This window comes from Terrapene carolina, unplaced genomic scaffold, assembly GCF_002925995.2.
Source record: "Terrapene carolina triunguis isolate 2854851 unplaced genomic scaffold, T_m_triunguis-2.0 Scaffold236, whole genome shotgun sequence".
In the NCBI taxonomy this organism is placed as follows: domain Eukaryota; kingdom Metazoa; phylum Chordata; order Testudines; family Emydidae; genus Terrapene; species Terrapene triunguis.
In genome coordinates this window covers 16,473,277-16,490,904 of record NW_020664587.1, presented here as the reverse complement: position 1 = coordinate 16,490,904, position 17,628 = coordinate 16,473,277, and the positions used below count along the sequence as shown (strand labels likewise).

The 17,628-nt window shown below is 41.1% G+C and overlaps 2 protein-coding genes across 5 annotated transcripts in view; both read left to right on the top strand.

The window, feature by feature from the left end:
* LOC112104232 (cornifelin homolog B-like) overlaps positions 1-179 on the top strand; it is a 7,201-nt gene extending 7,022 nt beyond the window's left edge. Inside the window, exon 4 of the mRNA XM_026657190.2 lies at positions 143-179. The gene's annotated coding sequence lies outside the window, so the exon portion shown is untranslated. The remainder of the gene's footprint in view (positions 1-142) is intronic.
* A 209-nt stretch (positions 180-388) lies between these two features.
* OSCP1 (organic solute carrier partner 1) lies at positions 389-17,622 on the top strand. 4 transcript variants are annotated; one of them, XM_026657147.1, is made up of 12 exons: positions 473-548; positions 5,140-5,169; positions 7,721-7,793; positions 10,577-10,731; positions 11,428-11,595; positions 12,254-12,334; positions 13,029-13,132; positions 13,575-13,703; positions 14,386-14,455; positions 15,245-15,384; positions 16,136-16,199; positions 17,107-17,622. In XM_026657147.1, the coding sequence occupies exons 2-12, from the start codon at positions 5,140-5,142 to the stop codon at positions 17,221-17,223; spliced, it is 1,131 nt and encodes a 376-aa protein (XP_026512932.1). In that variant the 5' UTR covers positions 473-548; the 3' UTR covers positions 17,224-17,622. The 4 variants fall into 4 exon arrangements, with proteins under 4 accessions (XP_026512934.1, XP_026512931.1, XP_026512932.1 ...); XM_026657149.1 differs by lacking the exon at positions 7,721-7,793 and having other exon boundaries at positions 389-548; XM_026657146.1 differs by lacking the exons at positions 5,140-5,169; positions 7,721-7,793 and having other exon boundaries at positions 389-548.
* The last annotated feature ends 6 nt before the right edge of the window (positions 17,623-17,628 follow it).

Sequence of the window (17,628 nt, the reverse complement as noted above, 5' to 3'; positions counted from 1 at the left end):
TGGGGGGGTTACGGGGTGGGGAGGGGATGGAGGAGAGGGTAGAGAAGGGTAAGTGGGGGGGTTACGGGGTGGGGAGGGGCAGGGGGTGGCAGAGGCGCTGCCCCCCCCCCCGCTCTAACTCGGGGCTTTGTTTTCGTTGCAGGCCCGGCCCGAGCGGCGCACCCCGGCGGGGGCGGGGGCGGGGGGGCTGGTGCCCAATAAAGCTGTAACCGACCGAGCCGTGTCCTGCGCCGTGTGTCGGGGGGGGGGGGGCACGCGGGGATTCCTGTCGGCCAAATCACCCCTTCCCCTTTAAGAGCCCGACGCTGTCAATAAACCGCCCCCTGATTGGTTCGTGCCCCCTCCTCGGTGCCCTGGCAACCGCGTCCGCCGTTCCGGGAGCCTGGAGCCGGCGGCTGCGAGGGACGGGCCCCGCGGCCCCGGCCGGACACGGGCCATGTCGGCCCGCACGCTGCCGCTGCTCTTCCTCAACCTGGGCGGGGAGATGCTCTACATCCTGGACCAGCGCCTGCGGGCCCAGAGCATCCCCGGGGAGAAGGCCCGCAAAGGTGAGGGCCCGGGCCCGCGCCCCCCCCCACCCCCCCCCCGGGGGGCCGCCCCCCCCGCTACAGCATCCCCGGGGGCCGCACCCCCCGTCCATTCCCAGAGCATCCCCGGGGGGCCGCCCCCACCTATCGCCACAGCATCCCCGGGGGGCCGCCCCCCGCCCCTTCCCAGAGCATCCCCTTTTCCCCATGCCTCTGAAATGGATCGACTTGAGTTCTATCCCTGTGGCAGGCTTCAACATACTTTCTCCATGGAGCCAGTGTAAAGCTTTCCCTGGAGCAGCTGAGACCACTATGCAGAAATTAGAGACCTATTGGGGTTTTTTTTAAAGCCCCACTTCTTGCCCCTATGGTTTGACAGGCGAGTCTTCTGCCTGTGACTCAAATTTACAGCTGCTGTTTAAAGTCCTGTAGACAGCAAACAATTATGTCAATTTCACACTACTGCTTAGGAATCTTTGAGCCACAGAGGCAAGGCTGGCACTGTTCAGGAATGAAGGGGATATGAACACCAGAGGCTGTGGGAAGGGTGGAGCAGCAAGCCCACAAATCAAGTGCCCCTGCAGGGCAGTGAAACAATACTTTCCCTTCCAGAAGCCAGGAGGGCTGGGGCTTCAAATGTATCAAATATCTACTATCCACAGAATAGAAAAATAGAACAGAGTTTGAAGACAGCACCCGGGTGCTCAGATGTTGATAAGGGGAATAGGGGAGTGCCTTTTTTACCTGTATTATCCCTCCTCCTGCTGGGTGACTAGCTCTCCCGCTCCTTGCTTTTTTGTTGGCATCTGGCTAGTAGGTCATATGCTAGGGCTATGTTCCAGAGCCCTAATGGGGAGGCATCACATCTCAAGATGCAGGTGGTGGATATCTGGCTAAAGACTCAGTTTCCTTTACATGTCTGACATTTCTAGAGTTATGTTCATATTTAAACAGCTACACAATTTAGCTTCATCCCTAGAGAGAGTCAACAAATAATTCACACACTCTTTTGGATCCTGTATCTTTGGCTTTCTGTTCAAGAGGCTTTGTACACTGCCCTCTAAACAGCTGAGGCTCCATGAGCAAATTTTGTGCTAAACTGATTTTAAAATGGCTTGTTGTAAGTACATACTGAGCCAAGCTGTTTTGGACACAGCACTGCTGGATACTTATGCTTATAGATGTAAATGGTGATGTTACATTTTGAACAGAAAAATTCTGGCTAATGTAAGTGTGTGGTGGGGGGGGGGGAATGGGGGGTATTTTTGAATGTGGATCAAAGCTCCAGCTCTCTATACTCGGTTTCCATACTGTATGGCACAGTCATGCTCTATCCCCCCTACCCAATATACAGTATAGGTTTCTTTCAACTGTTACATCTTTTATGGAAACCTTGAAATCAACGGTTCCAGTTTGAAACCAGGGTTCTGACTAGATCCCCTTAATTGAGGGGCAGATGTGAACACCTCATTGTAGCTGCCTGGGTGGAAGCCTGTGTATTGGAAATGTATGTTCCAATAGAATAGGAGTTCCACTAGAATATTATAAAGTAAAATGATATGACATCGGGGGGAGGAGAAAATGTGCCCAGGTGGAAGACTTTACGGGGTGTGCAGAGGACACATTCTTTGCTGCTTTGGGGAAGGGAATGACTCCTTCCCACTGATCCAGGGACATCCCAAACAGGCTGTGGAGGGCACCATCTACATCTCTGCCCTTGGTCTCTGTAAAGTAAAGGAGAGGAGGGTGGGAATTAAAAAAGAAAACTGAGGAAATCCCAGAAGACTAAGAAGCAAATAGAGAAAACTCCAGTCATGGATGTACAAAATAAGGTGAAATATTATCCTTCTCCTACTGATTCCATCAACCAAGAAGCGACTTTGCTGCAGCACAAAAATGGACTCAAAGATGCTCATTCATGGCAGTGTCCTCTGTTTTTAGCAATTTCACTCTGACATATGATCAGTCATGCTCCTGCTCCAAAGTGATCTACCGTTTACTAGTAAGCTAGTCTCATGCAGTCATTTTTATTGGGTGATATTTCCCTGTATTACATTTATATAGGAGAGTTATTAATATACTTACTATGGTATCAGAAGGATACTGCAAAGGCAACATAGTCAGAACAACCATTTCTTAATCAGGGCATTATGGTCATAGATTAATAGATTCCAAGGCCGGAAGCGACCATTGTGATCATCTAGTTTGACTGTATTACACAGGCCATAGAACTTCCTGAGAATAATCCCTAGAGCAGATCTTTTAGAAAAGCATCCAATCTTGATTTAAAAATTGTCAGTGATGGAAAATCTACCATGACACTTGGTAAATTGTTCCAATTGTTAATTACTCTCACCATTATAAATTTGTGCTATCTTACACTAGGTATCTCTCTGGTAATGACTGCATGAAGCTGTTATCATTAGTGCTCTGTGTTTGGCACGGAGGTCATGGATTCTGTGACTTTCCATGAGCTCCGTGACTTCTGCGGCAGCCAGGGGGGCTGACCCCAGAACTGCCCAAGCAGCTGGCTCCAGGGCTGCTTGCCGCTGCTGAAGCGGCTCCGCAGCCACCCGCTCGGGCAGCACTGTAACCAGCTGCTGCTGGAGTGGCCCCGGGGCCAACAGCACCGGAAGCTGCTCAGACAGCCCCAGACAGCTGGCCCCAGGGACCACCCGAGCAGCAGCCAGTGCGGCTGGATCCGGCGACCGCCCGAGCAGTGGGGTCAGTGCGGCTGCCCTGGGGTCAGTGCTCCCCAGCAGTGGGACCCCCAGACACCTCCCCTAGCAGCAGCCCCAGCTCCCTCTCAGCAGCGCCTCCCTCCCCCCAAGATTTAGTCGGGGGTATGTATAGTATAAGTTATGGACAGGTCATGGGCCATGAATCTTTTACTAAAAATACTCGTGACTAAATCGTAACCTTAGTCATCATACTTATCAACATCGCCAGAAAAATCATCACTTCTTTACATACTAGAGATTGCTACACTTATTACAGTAAAGAGCTGGTATGGGTGGAGGCCTACAATAGAAGAAAGTAAAAACTAAGATTGTGCATTTGGTTACCATGGAAGCCCAAATAAACTTGCATATCTCTGTATTTGTATTTCGGAGCTTAATGCCTCAGGGATCCATTTATGGAACCAAAATAACTCAAGATTTGGTCTTCTCAACAATATTTTCATCATCCTGGTTCTGAAATATCACAATAACAGCAGATGAAGTGTTATTTTTGGACCCAGAGATGGCTTCCTGAAGCATTTAAAAAGTCCCTGAGAAACAAACACACACAATTTTAAAAATAAGAGAAACATAAATATATGACTACTGGACTTTGTGCCCAGCCTAGTAACATGTCTTTGGACCCTGTATTTATAAAGTTGTAAAGTCATTATTAAATGTACCTCCCCCTTTGATTTCGTACTTACTACACAAAAGCTCCAGCCTTAAATCAGTGGCATTATGCAGCTCTCATTGTAACATTTTCAGAATTAAACAAATTATGGTTAAAAAAAGGTTCTTCTCCAAACCATGAAAGTATATGGAGCAGGAGCAGGGAAGGCGATCCCAGGAACTTTAAAATTTCATAACAATAAGAAATCAGGGAAAAGGTTCATTGTGCTTTTCCATCTGTCCTCCCAATCTGAAAAAACTGCTTAACAGTAGCAGAGGATATATTACGGGAAGCTATTTTTAACAATTCATATTATAATGGCTAAAGTAATGATAGGGCTATCTTATTGCACCATCGCTGTGTACTGTTCAGGTGGCTGGAGGTACAAAACTTAGGCTTGGCCTACACTACCAACTTATGTCAGTATAACTACGTGACTGAGGGGTGTGGATTTTCCACACCTTTGAGAGTCGTCGTTATACTAAGCTAACCTCCGGTGTAGACAGCAGTACGTCGACAGGGGGGCTTTTCCCATTGACGTTCTCAGGGAGGTGGAGTACCTGTGCTATCAGGAGAAGCTCTCCTGTTGGTGTAAGTAGCGTTTTCACTAGAGCTACAGCAGCGCAGCTCCACCGGTGCAGCTGCAGCACTGTAAGTGTAAACAAGCCGGTAAACATAATGACACATGAGGTGTGAATCAGTGACCCAAAAAAACAAGTTCCGACACATCTCGATGAGAACGTAGGACCTGCACTACTGTAGCGGCATTCTACACTCCAGAAGAGTCAGCCTTTATTTTGGTTGAGATGTGGTTACAGCTGTGTTGTGGTATCATTGGTTAGAACTGTTGACTCTATATTGTTCACTTGTGAGTAATAAATATAGTTGTACTGAAAACAACCAGTCACATTAGCTCTTCCCTTTCCCAGCTTGGTGTCAAAAGTGCTGAGCATTTGCTTGGGATAAAATTCTGGCCTCAGTGAAGTCAGTGGGATTTTTGCCAATGACCTCAAAAGGGCCAGGATTTCACCATTGGTGTTTGGTTTTTAATGTGAATGAAAGGTAAAAATGGCAGGCAGCCTTTTCTTGTTAAGCATTGAATGCTGACATGAAAATAAAGTCCATCAGCTAGATTTTTCCAATTTCTTTCTTTTAATCTCCTTGCAAGTATTGTTCTTACTACTTGAACCAATGTTTTTGTTTTGTATGCTTCGTGTAGATGAATGGACAGATGTGGACAGGAAACGAGGTACAGTAACCTTTTAGCTGCATGCATTAGATCAACACAACCATATGCACATATGCACTCTAAACCCATATGCACATATACACTCCAAACCCTGTTGCTACAGTGTTTTAGTTATAGCAATTGTCAAGAACACAAACAGGTGATTCTTCAACCAAGACTTTCTATTTAAAAAATACATTAATAATTTTAGCTCTAAACACAAATAAATCAAAGACCCTTTAACAATAAATATCTTATAATCATGCAGCCCTCTGAAAATTAATTATAATCAGGGCAGTGCATATCAATAGATGGTATCTTCACCAGAGAACTTTCTAGCCAAATCTGAATGTCTTTGTTGATTAACCTTACAGAAATACAAGCATATGACTGCATGAGTTCTGTGAGCATTGTTCATGTGTAAAATGCAGGCAGTAATCATGTATGCTGCATAGCTGTATTTCTGTAAGGATATTCCCAATTCCCTAATCCCCTACCGTTCCTCATCTTAATTAGTCTCCAGTTTCCAGGGCCCAACACCTCTTTAAGCAGCTTCCTTTTAATAGTTATGATTCACAGTTTTCAGAATAAAGCCTTCAGCTTTCTCTGTACATTTAGCTAAGGTGCTTCACTATGTAGGGCTGTCAAGCGATTAAAAAAATTAATCGTGATTAATCATGTGATTTTAAAAATGGCAATTAATCATGCTGTTAACAATAGAATACCATTTATTTTATTTTAAATATTTTTGGATGTTTACTACATTTTCAAATATATTAATTTCAATTACAACACAGAACACAAAGTGTACAACGCTCATTTTATATTTATTTTTGATTACAAGTATTTGCACTGTAAAAAACAAAAAAACATTCTTTTTCAATTCACCTCATACAAGTACAGTAGTGCAATCTCTTTATCACAATAGTTGAACTTACAAATGTAGAATTATGTAAAAAAAAATTGCATTCAAAAATAAAACAATGTAAAACTTTAGAGCCTACAAGTCCACTCAGTCCTACTTCTTGGTCAGTCAATCACTCAGACAAACAAGATTGGTTACAATTTGCAGGAGATGCTGCTGCCTGCTTCTTTACTTGTTTACAAAACTACAGAACCCAAACCACCAAAAAGAAAAATCAACCTTCTGCTGGTGGCATCTGACTCAGATGATGAAAATGAACATGCGTCAATCTGCACTGGTTTGGATCGTTATCAAGCAGAACCCATCATCAGCATGGAAGCATGTCCTCTGGAATGGTGGCCGAAGCATGAAGGGGCATTCAAATGTTTAGCATATCTGGCATGTAAATACGTTGCAACGCCAGCCAGGGCCGGCGCAACCCATTAGGCGACCTAGGCAGTCACCTAGGGCACTACAATTTGGGGGGCGGCGACTGTGGTGGTATTTCGGCAGCGGGACCTTCCGCCGCCTCTGTGGGGGGCGGCATTTCGGGGTGGCAGAAAAGCTGGCGGCGCTCCTGACGCCAGCTACAAAAGTGCCATGCAAACGCCTGTTCTCACTTTCAGGTGACGTAAATGAGAAGCAGGCAGCAGTATCTCTCGTCAATGTAAACAAACTTGTTTGTCTTAGCGATTGGCAGAATAAGAAGTAGGACTGAGTGGACTTGTAGGCTCTAAAGTTTTACACTGTTTTGTTTTTGAGTGCAGTTATGTAACCAAAAAAAAAATCTGCATTTGTAAGTTACACTTTCATAATAAAGAGATTGCACTTCAGTACTTGTATGAGATGAATTGAAAAATACTATTTATTTTGTTTATCATTTTTACAGTGCATATATTTGTAATCAAAAATAATAATATAAAGTGAGCACTGTGCACTTTGTATTCTGTGTTGTAATTGAAATCAGTATTGAAAATATTTAATAAATTTCATGTTATAGGTGCGATTAATTGCGATTAATTTTTTCAATCACAATTTTATTTTATTTTTAGTTAATCGTGTGAGTTAACTGCGATTAATTGACAGCCCTATACCTAAGTGTTCAAGTGATATTGATATGTGAATATGCTGGAGTTTGCTTCCGTTTTTTTCTGTGGCTCCACAATGTGTTTTGTGCAGTTACATGTTCTTGCAGCATTTAAAATGTACTAACATATCAAAAGGCTCTGTAGGGCTCTATTGTAACACATTCAAAAGTGGGATGCGGAGGATAAAAGCACCTGCTTTTCATAGTTATATGGTCAAGGCACAAATGTGGATTCCACATAGATCAATCAGTAAAGCTTTAATACTTTCATTGTGCAAGGATTATACAGTAAAAACATACTGTATCCACTGCGGGATGCTACTATTAAAAGGAATGATCCCCGAGCAGTCAACAGTCCAAAATCACAAGGTTGATGATATGATGATTCAGGATTCACCCATCCTCATCTATTTCATTGACTTCAGTTATTTATCTTTAATATACAATTGTTCATGTTTACACAATGAGTAGCTAAAGGAGCTGCTGCAACTGTGTAAAATGTAACCAGTGACTGGTGTCTGAAGCAGTAATTAGTAGTTGGCAGACTGTAATGTGAACGTCTATGTGTCTGTTGTTCACAGCTGGAGTCAGTTATAACCTTGGTTGTCAGCAGTTGTGTACCTGGATTTTGTTTTAAATGGAAACTTGTTGCAGGTAAAAATGTGTAAGTGTTTTGGTCTTGGATTATTCCTTTGAATGTAATCTAGGAAGCATGAGCTTTATCAAGACAGAAAGTTATCTGCTTCCTGTCATGCATGTGAGCCATCTCTCGTTAAACTGCATTAGAAACTGAGATGTATGGGTCACAAATGATGTGACATGATTATGGAAAAACCTCTGTGAATCCTCCCTCTTCTCTCTCGTCCATTGCATTCTCTCTTTGTGGGAATGTCTCCTGTCTGCACTTGGATCCCTTTCCTGGTCCTGCTTGCTGAGCTCCCTCTGTGTCTAGTTGCCTTTGTGCTGCACTGCTTAGAGTGTCCTTATCCCTGTGCTGACCCCCCTCTGTTTTTTTTTTTGGTTTTTTTTCCCTAACTCGAATGACTAACATGTTCTCCTTGGGAGAACCTACACTCTGGGATCCCTTTGCTTGATCCAAGGCTATTGTCTTTAGTTCCTATAAAGAAATTAATACCACATTTCACTATCAGAAGTGTGTTTGGTTTTTGAATGATACTGGGGTTGGCTGTGTCCTTTTTACATTGAATATTTGTTTCTTTCACCGCTCTATTTTAAGAAATGTGAATGGTTTTAATTGCAGGAATTAATTTATGTAAGGATTGATGTGTGGTTAATACAAGTCATCCCATTTCATTCCATTGCATTCCATTGTAAAACACTTATAGAGAGACTTTGAGTATTGTTGCAACTCTAAATAGGATTGTTCTGCTACCTGTTTGGATGGCCTTGGTAACCTTAATGGATCTTGATGGGCACAAAAAATGTGCAATGTGTGCAAACAGCTATAAAATATTCATGTTAGTGTTGCCATGGGGCCGAAGGTCTGATTTTTTTCATGTCTGACCAGCTGCAAAATAAAATATGTAATGACTGATACTTATTGACATTGGATTGGATTTTCTTCATTCCTAAAGGGATGTTGGATTAAGATTCTGGCTAGGATTGACAAATAAAATGTTTTATGGACAGTACATGCCAAAGGTAGGCAGTGGGGGGAAGAAAAATCTTTTAATCGTAGTTACTTTTATTTGGGTCACTGCTTCTTAGAAGCTGAGAATAGATTGGGATCCTGTGAAATGTCTTAAGATGCCCACAAGGGGAAATACTGTTTTGCATCTTTGTAAATATTACCTCCAAGCAAGCATAGAGGGAATTGCATCAGTAATAACTTGCGCTCCAGCACCCTGAATGATCTGTTTCCAGCTTCTCGGCACCTGAATGGTACCTAGCAACTGCCCTGGATATCTAACTAAGTTTCCAGTATTATTTAGCGCCAGAGAAGGTGAAAATAGCTGCTACATAGCTTCTGCTGAAGTGCAGTAGACCCACTCACCACCCCTTGCCCCCCCAATAGTGAGCGTGCATGTCTAACTCTACCAATAAGAACTAATGTCAGTACTTATATAACTAATCACTACCACCAAGTATCTCTTTGTTCTCTGACTTCTGCCTGGAGGTTTCTGTAATCCTGTTTGAATTTGCTAGCATCACTATCTTTGGTAGTGGTCATCTGCTTAGAAGAGGCTTAATCCTTGCTCTGTAGTCTTGGTATGGACTACAATATTAGCTTTCATTCAGCATTTCCATAGTGGGAAGTGAGTGTTTGTGATACAAAGTTTAGGGCCAAATTCAGTACTGAAGACAGTGGAGTTGCACCTCCTTGTATCACTGCTAAATTTGTCCCTAGTGTCTACCTTTTCAGAAAAGCAGTGTACGCTGGTGATTAGAGCAGAGCACTGCAAGGCAGGACTCCATGGTTCTGTTCTTTGCTCTGTCACTGCATCTCTTGAGTAAGTCACTTAACAGCTCTGTGCCTCAATATACATATATAAAAAGGTACTATTCATAAGGTTGTTGTGAAGCTTAATAAATGTTTTGAAGTGCTTTGAGATTCTCATATGAAAATCACAGTGGAAGAGCTCAGTATTATCTTCCAGTGGTGCCAGTGTTTGAAATGCTTTCCTTACCACCAAAAATCCAAATCTGTGCAACACAACAACTTCAGACAATGAACCTTGAATCATTTGATAGACTTCTGTTAAAAAGAGGAAAAGAAATTGATTTCTTACATTTCTAAAGGGAGAAAAAGATTCAGTTGACTATAATTTATTTTAAGATGGTAATGTGAAAGTCTAACATAATTTAGAACCACAAAGCTTTCCCTGTGGAGCAGAATAACAGCTAAATAGGCATTAGATGCAGTATCAGCCTGTGCACAGAACCAGACATTTCTAATTTAAATAAAAAAATAATAAAAGTGATAGACATGACTTAAAAAACAATGCACCAAAAAGAGTCTTATTCCCATCAGAAAAAAAGTGTTTGTTGCCTATGGCTAGGTCTACACTGCAGACTTCTGCCAGCCCAGCTCTGTCATTCGCAGGGGTGAAGAGGTGTGGTCCCTGACCCACAGCACTGTGCCAACAAAAGCTCCTAGTGTAGATGCATTTATACTGGCAGAACTTCACTTTTACCAGTGTAGTTTGTTTCTCTTGTGGGAGATGGTTTTACTATACTATAGCAAAGGACAGCTTGGCTGGTTTAGCTGCGTCCACACTAGAAGTGCTTTGCTGGTATAGTATACCAGTATTTTTTTCTCTTGTGGCTCTGTATGTGGTTTGCATAGGTAACAATTCATATGAATCCTCGCACACCCGACTGTCTGTGTCCTCCATGTGGAACAAAATTGAGCATTAGCTATTTCTGAAGTCTGTCAGTATAGAAAATCAACAGAATGGGTTCTTTTGTCTTTACAGTTATGAATGATATCATCACAACCATGTTCAATAAAAAGTTTATGGAAGAGCTGTTTAAACCACAGGAACTCTATTCCAAGAAGGCCCTGAGAACAGTGTATGACCGGCTGGCTCATGCTTCAATCATGAGGCTGAACCAGGCGAGCATGGATAAGGTAAAAAGAATGTCTTCCCCTCATAAATCATTCTAGATATTAGAAGCCATTTGTTGCTTTCTTTGATGCTGCTTCTCACTGGGTGTTGATTGCAGTAGAATTTTTTTATATCATTCTAATTGATCAAGCATTTTGTGACAGAAATCCTCCTTGCAAAAGTTCCTCCTAGTTTCCTCCCAGGAAAGGTGTTAGAAAATATACCTTAGTATCAGACACATTAAGGTAACTCAAAACAACAACAAATTCCAACTCTATGTTTCTGCTTTGATAATGTGAAAGTGTTTGATTTGGGGTATTCATTAGGTGTGTCTTAATTATAACTGTGTATATGCTTATTACTATTTGGGCATCTCCAGATTCATACCCTCAATTTTGTATGTGCAAATACCTGAATGTGTGCTTGTAAAGAGTATTTCTACATGCAAATAACTGTGGCTATAACTAAGGAGGTTGAGGGAAGCCCCTGTGAACACTTTACCCTATGGGTTTAGATACTAAAAATTAAATTCTGCATGTAACAGGTATGTATAAAATCTGCCACAGGAATAAAAGATCAGAGCTCTTACCATACAGGTATTGGGATGAGTTTTCAAAACCACTTTCCAGATTAAACTTGATTTGACAGTGGGATTTGCACCAGACGATGACTGACTTAGGTTTTTTGATCTAACTAGATTTCCCTGCATTATTTTACAGCTCTATGATCTTATGACTATGGCTTTCAAATACCAAGTTCTGCTCTGTCCTCGACCCAAAGACATACTGCTAGTCACTTTCAATCATCTGGATGCTATCAAGGATTTTATACGAGACTCCCCTAATATTCTTAACCAAGTGGACGAAACATTTCGGCAGCTAATCGATGTAAGAGCCCAATTATTGGATGAACCATGGACCTCACAGCTGTTTGTTTTTTCACTTTTTTTTCAGATAATTTTAAAGATGCTAAATACCATGTTAATGAGTGGCTCATTGAGTGTGGAACTTTTCTTTCACCCTTAGGGAACAACTCAAATCATTCTGCTCCCCTCTTGAACCTGAGGGAAATAGATTTGGTTTTCAGTTACTAACTTTTCCTAATCTTTTTGGAACCACAAATATAACTATCCCAGTGAAAGACTTTTTTTAACTCTAAATTGTATTTCTTTGGAAGGGAATTTAGTGACTGATATATTCTAACAATAAATAATGGTGAAGGAAGGCTCTGAAGTGTTTTAAAAACACTTCTTGAGACTGAGCAGTTTAGAATTCCAGTGTTGTTTTCATATTGCTCACTTTAAGCTATTTATTTATTTAGGGTCCAGTCCAGTTCCCATTAAAGTGTAAGTCTTTCCATTGACTTCAGTAGGAAATGAATTTGAAATTGGTTTGTTAACAATGACTGCTTACCACACTGCCCTTTATTGATTTTTATTTGCAACACAGTTTTGACATTTTTGTGGCCACATTTGACTAGATGGGACAGGTCATTCACAGAACAGCTTAGAAACATTACAGTTATAATTTATTTTCTGTTCTCTAGATGTACAGTTGTCTCTCTGCTGGTGAATTTCAGCTGATCAGGCAAACACTCCTCATTTTCTTTCAGGACATGCACATCAGGGTAAGTGTCCCATTTCATTAGCCCATAAGAAAAACAGTGATTTTGTGGCAATAAAATGTAGGTATTTTGTTATAATTACATTAGTTTGAAACAGGTGTGTTTTTGCTGCTTGGGCTTGTAACTTACATCAATGTGCTTGATCTCTCCGTAACTCTAAAAACTGAGCACAATATAAATAACAAGTGTGCCCAATAGTTTTTACTAACTGAACATCCCATTCACTAGAATGGTATGAAAAGCAACTGCCCATACTCAGCTGCAGTTCTTTAAATACTAATATACAGACTGTTTTCTGGACTTGGGTTTTTCATTATTGGGAGATTTCACAAACCCAAAGATATCTGTTTATAAACAAACTCAACTGACAAACATTTTTCTTTTTAATTAAAGGCTTGACTAAGAAACCATGAAAAACTGGGGATTGACAGAAGGATTTGACATTCCTAAATAAAATAAAGGGTTCAGTTTTATTCATTTGAATATGATCAGTTAAAGTTAGATTAATAGTTCCAGTCTGTGGGCGATGACTAGAATGTGACTATTGTGGGCCCAATCCCACAGTCCTTTCAAATATCAGCCTTCCTTTGATTTTGGCAGGAATTACCATGCAGGAAGTCTGCAGGATCAGGCTCTAAGTGATTTACATTCGGAGTCGTTTGACTGGTATTTTTGTGGGTGGGGTGTTTCTTTGCAGGTCTCCATCTTTCTAAAGGATAAAGTACAAAACTCGAATGGTCGCTTTGTGCTGCCTATATCAGGTCCTGTTCCATGGGGAACAGAAGTTCCAGGACTCATCAGGTGATTTCTAGACCATTATTTATTATGTATGCAGCTCCCCCAGTGTGCACGGCTGCCCACAAAGGAGCAGTTGGTACGAACTGTAATGAGAATACTTGTCCAGCGGGAAGTGCACCAAAACTATCATTCATTTTGCATAGATCACTGAATATCTGTTGGGTATTAATTACTTATATAGCTCAGGATTTGGAACAAGTGATCTGACAATGAAAGGCTGAGTATTCCCTCTTTAATCTCCTGTTCCAGCAAAGTGCCCCTTATTTATTCTTTTAAAATTACACCGCTGCCCTTTATCAATTTAATCGTTTTTATAGTAGTATCAAACATTTGACAAAAGAGAGCTTGATTCCCCCTCCTCTAGTATGAAGAGCAAAGCAAGTCAGCACTAAAGAGCATCACTAAATATCTTGAGATAACAATGATTTATTTTTATTCCTTTAAGGATGTTTAATTGCAATGGAGATGAAGTTAAAAGGGTTGAATTCACCAATGGTGGAAATTATATCAGTCCACAAAGGGAAGGTTCATTTGATCTTTATGGAGACAGAGTGCTTAAACTGGGGACAAACATGTAAGTAAACTGTCCTACATAGAAACTACATATAAAATTCTTAATAAAACCTGCTGAAGGTCAGCCTTGAAGATAAATGGCTCTTGTTTTGTTGAGGAAAATATGTCTTCAGTCTTTGTATCTCATTGGCTTGTTTATGCCACGTCTGCAGCTCTTTATCAACTTGACACCTTTAGTTTAGTGATGTCGTCTTGGGAGGAGAACAACACGACTAGCAGTAGCTATGTATGGATATATATAAATAGCCCCGAAAAGAAACAGCAAAATCTCAACTCCTGTCCACAGCAGAGTTGAGGAATGACTGGATCTGGTTTAGTACTTCACGTTCTGTGAGCTGCATGTAATTATCACCTAGTTTGCATTCAGGGAATACTTTTGATGACCTAGATTTCTTCTGAGTAATTTTGCCATTCAGGAAAGAAGAGTTAGGAGTACTCTTTGCCCATTTGTACTTTTCTTCACTCAAGCACTTTAACACAGTCAGTCTGTTAGAAAACTGAATTAGAACTGCTCATTCCAATTATTCACTGTCTCCAGAAAAGAATGTATGGATATAACTTTATCATCCAGAAAACATATTTTGATCCTATGCAGACAGAGATGTCTCTCTGGCTCCTCCCCCGTGCACAGGAACGGACTGTTTTTTCCCTGCATGCAGTAACTCTTTTATTTTTCCCTCTAGGTACAGTGTTAGTCGGCCAGTAGAGACGCATATGTCAGGAGCATCCAAGAGTTTGGCATCCCACACAAAGGTCGGATGTCCTTCTGTCCCCTTCATGCTTTACTAAGTTATTGATGTCAGTGACATTCTGTGGCAAAAAGTATTTTGGTGTAAATACGCATTATGTGAAGAAGTATGTCCTTTTATCAGTTTTGGATTTGCCACCTTTTTTAGTTTCATTCAGTCTCCCCTTGTTCTTTTTTGAGACATGAAGAACAGAAGCTCCCAACCTTGCTTTTCTAGACCATTCATTATTTTATATACTTTTATCACGACCCCTCCTATTCATCTTCCTTTCTCAGGTAAACAATCCCAGTCTCTTCAGGCTCTGTGTATAGGATAATTTTTCCAGGCCTCTGCGTTGTTAGGCTTCTCTGAACCCCCTCCAATTTTTTACCGTCCTTGTTGCCATGGGGTGACCAGAGCATATTAGAGGAGGCTACCCGTGGTTTATATCATGGTTATATAATTTTTTCTGTATTGTTCTCTGTCCTGATCTTTATGCATGCTAAAATCTTTGTTGTTGTTTTCCCTAATTAGTTGTTTGACCTACTGAAACAATTGGAAGTTCATTTTACAGATTTTTCAGCTGTTCGATTTAGCCAGGAAATTATTTTGTCCTGTATGTGTAACCTCAGTTTGAGTCCATATGCGCTAAACATCAGTCAGCCACCATATTGCTTCTATAATATAAAATATTAAATAATAATAATATCACACTGAAAAATGTTGTCCTTTACAATACTAGGAACCAGCAAAACGAGTATAGTCCTTCTTTTTCTGTTTGTCCATCCAACGAATCCATTATTGTTTTCTGCAGGAGAATGCAGCCCCTAACCCTCTTGCTAAAGAAGAACTGAACTTTTTGGCTAGACTAATGGGAGGCCTGGAGATCAAGAAACCCAATGGCAGTGAGCCGGGATTCCGATTAAACCTATTCACAACAGATGAGGAAGAAGAGTATGCTTAATTCCAGTGCAATTTTGTGTGTGTGGTTTTGGGACTGGGGAGATGCACAACATTGACAGTCCTGGAGACTGAAGCCCTTTCTGTAAAGTGAAGGTACAGCACAGGGCAAGCGTTCTATTATGGCTCAGTCCTGACCTGGATGGATCCTCTCCAGGGACAAGAGAGGAGCTCAGTCTCTCTGGTGTGTTCACACCTTGGCCTCTGAAATTACCAACCAGAAATCCAGTTAGCACAGGTGGGAGGGGGTTGTAACGTGGAGTCTTCTCCACTATAAAGTGACTGAGGCTTCTTAATTCCCCATTGGATGGTAATGACTTTTGGTCACTAGTGACCTGATAGATTTGAACCTGTGCGTAAAGCGAAATACTCTCCCATTACCAATCTCCCTCCAGCTCCTTTTAAGCAAATAAACATTTCACAAGATAAGTGCTTTATTATAGCCTTAATGACAATTCAGGTAATCTGGTCTCTCAGCTCTAATCATCCTAGTCTCTTTGATAAAGGATTTATTTTCTGGCTGTGGGGATCAGGGGAAGGCTGCCATTCCATTGTCTGATTAGTTAAAGTTAAAGCTAGCTGGATGTGTTTTGTATTAGAGAAATACTAGCATCTCATGGATGTGCAGGGGTTGCTATATGAAGAAGGATGCTCAGTAAATTAATAACCAACCAGATGTTTTCCCCTTCATTCCCCTATCTATCATACATGAGATTAAGTAAACTTTTTTTATGCTTTCAATCAGACATGCAGCATTGACCAGGCCTGAAGAGTTATCTTACAAAGTTATCAACATACAAGCAACCCAGGTATGTATAGTCCACTATCAGAGGGGTAGCCATGTTAGTCTGGATCTGTAAAAAGCAACAAAGAGTCCTGTGGCACCTTATAGACTAACAGACGTTTTGGAGCATAAGCTTTCGTGGGTGAATACTCACTTCGTCAGATGCCTGTCATTTTACAGGTATGTATAGTGTATTTCAGATCGTTGATCTTTATCATCTCTTTGTTTCTGAGAAAATAATTTTACCCTAAAGATGAATTTGATAAATTTGAAAATATTAATGTATTTTGACAAAACCCAGTTAAGATCACAAGTAATAGAAATTATGTGCAGACTTAGCAATTACAAAGTAATAGAATTAGAAATATAGCAGATATTTGCAACTGTATCTCCTTTACTCACCTGCCAAAGCACAAAGTTTTACAAATATATAGGCTAGAGAAGGCAGACCCGATGGACCATTTGCCTGCTCCTATTGCCCTACAGCTGCAGAGCCTCACATGCTTAAGTATGTCACCTGAGTTTTGTATTCTGATTCCAGTCCTGTGGTCTGCACAGGGTAGAACTGCAAGGGCAGGCTCCATCATTAGCTATTTTAAGGGAAAAGCAATAGCCAGTGTTATAATTAACGAATGGGGGTAGGAGGGAGCTAACACTTGTTTTTATTTGTAGTGTTTAAAAAACTGGTGGTTCATCAGGGGTTTAGTTAATTTCTCAGTAACTGAAAAGTATCTTTTCTTAAACATACTTTTTATGTTAAAATACATAAAATTCAGAACGCTGAGGGCTTTTCTAAGGTTATGATGACAGTTCTAAATTTAGTCAAATTTTGCACCTTAAATCTTGAGATGAACTCTCTGAACAGAGTTACACTGACAATAATTGTGAAATTAAGAATTTAGATGTCAGGGTTTTGTTTTCATTTTCAACAGGACCAACAGCAGAATGAGGAGCTGGCTCGAATCATGGGAGAGTTTGAGGTGACAGATCAGCCCAGACAGAGCACAAGCAAGGGAGATGATTTACTGGCTATGATGGATGAATTATGATACTCTGCTTCCCAGAGGCACAGGCAGAACAAGCTGTTTATCTAGTCACTTACAATTTGACACAGACAGAAACCTGCTGCTAGTCTCCTACCACATGGAGCTGTTACAAATCCTGTCTGTTTGTGTCATGACTGATTACACAGGCCAGCCTCAGACCCCAGAATCAGTCTGGGTGGCATTGATATACATTCTACCAAAACTACTCTGATTTTAAATGTGACCTTTCAATATTTGCCTCCTTCATTTTCTGTGAAAGCTCTAGATTGTTCCAGGCCTGAGATTTAGAATCTTGAGTAATTAAAGGAAAGGGGAAGTGGGCATTCATGTTCTGCCCTTAACCTTTGCTGTGGGAAGTCTGGATACTTTAGATACCATTTATAATGGGAAATGTGAAGCTTGGTGTAA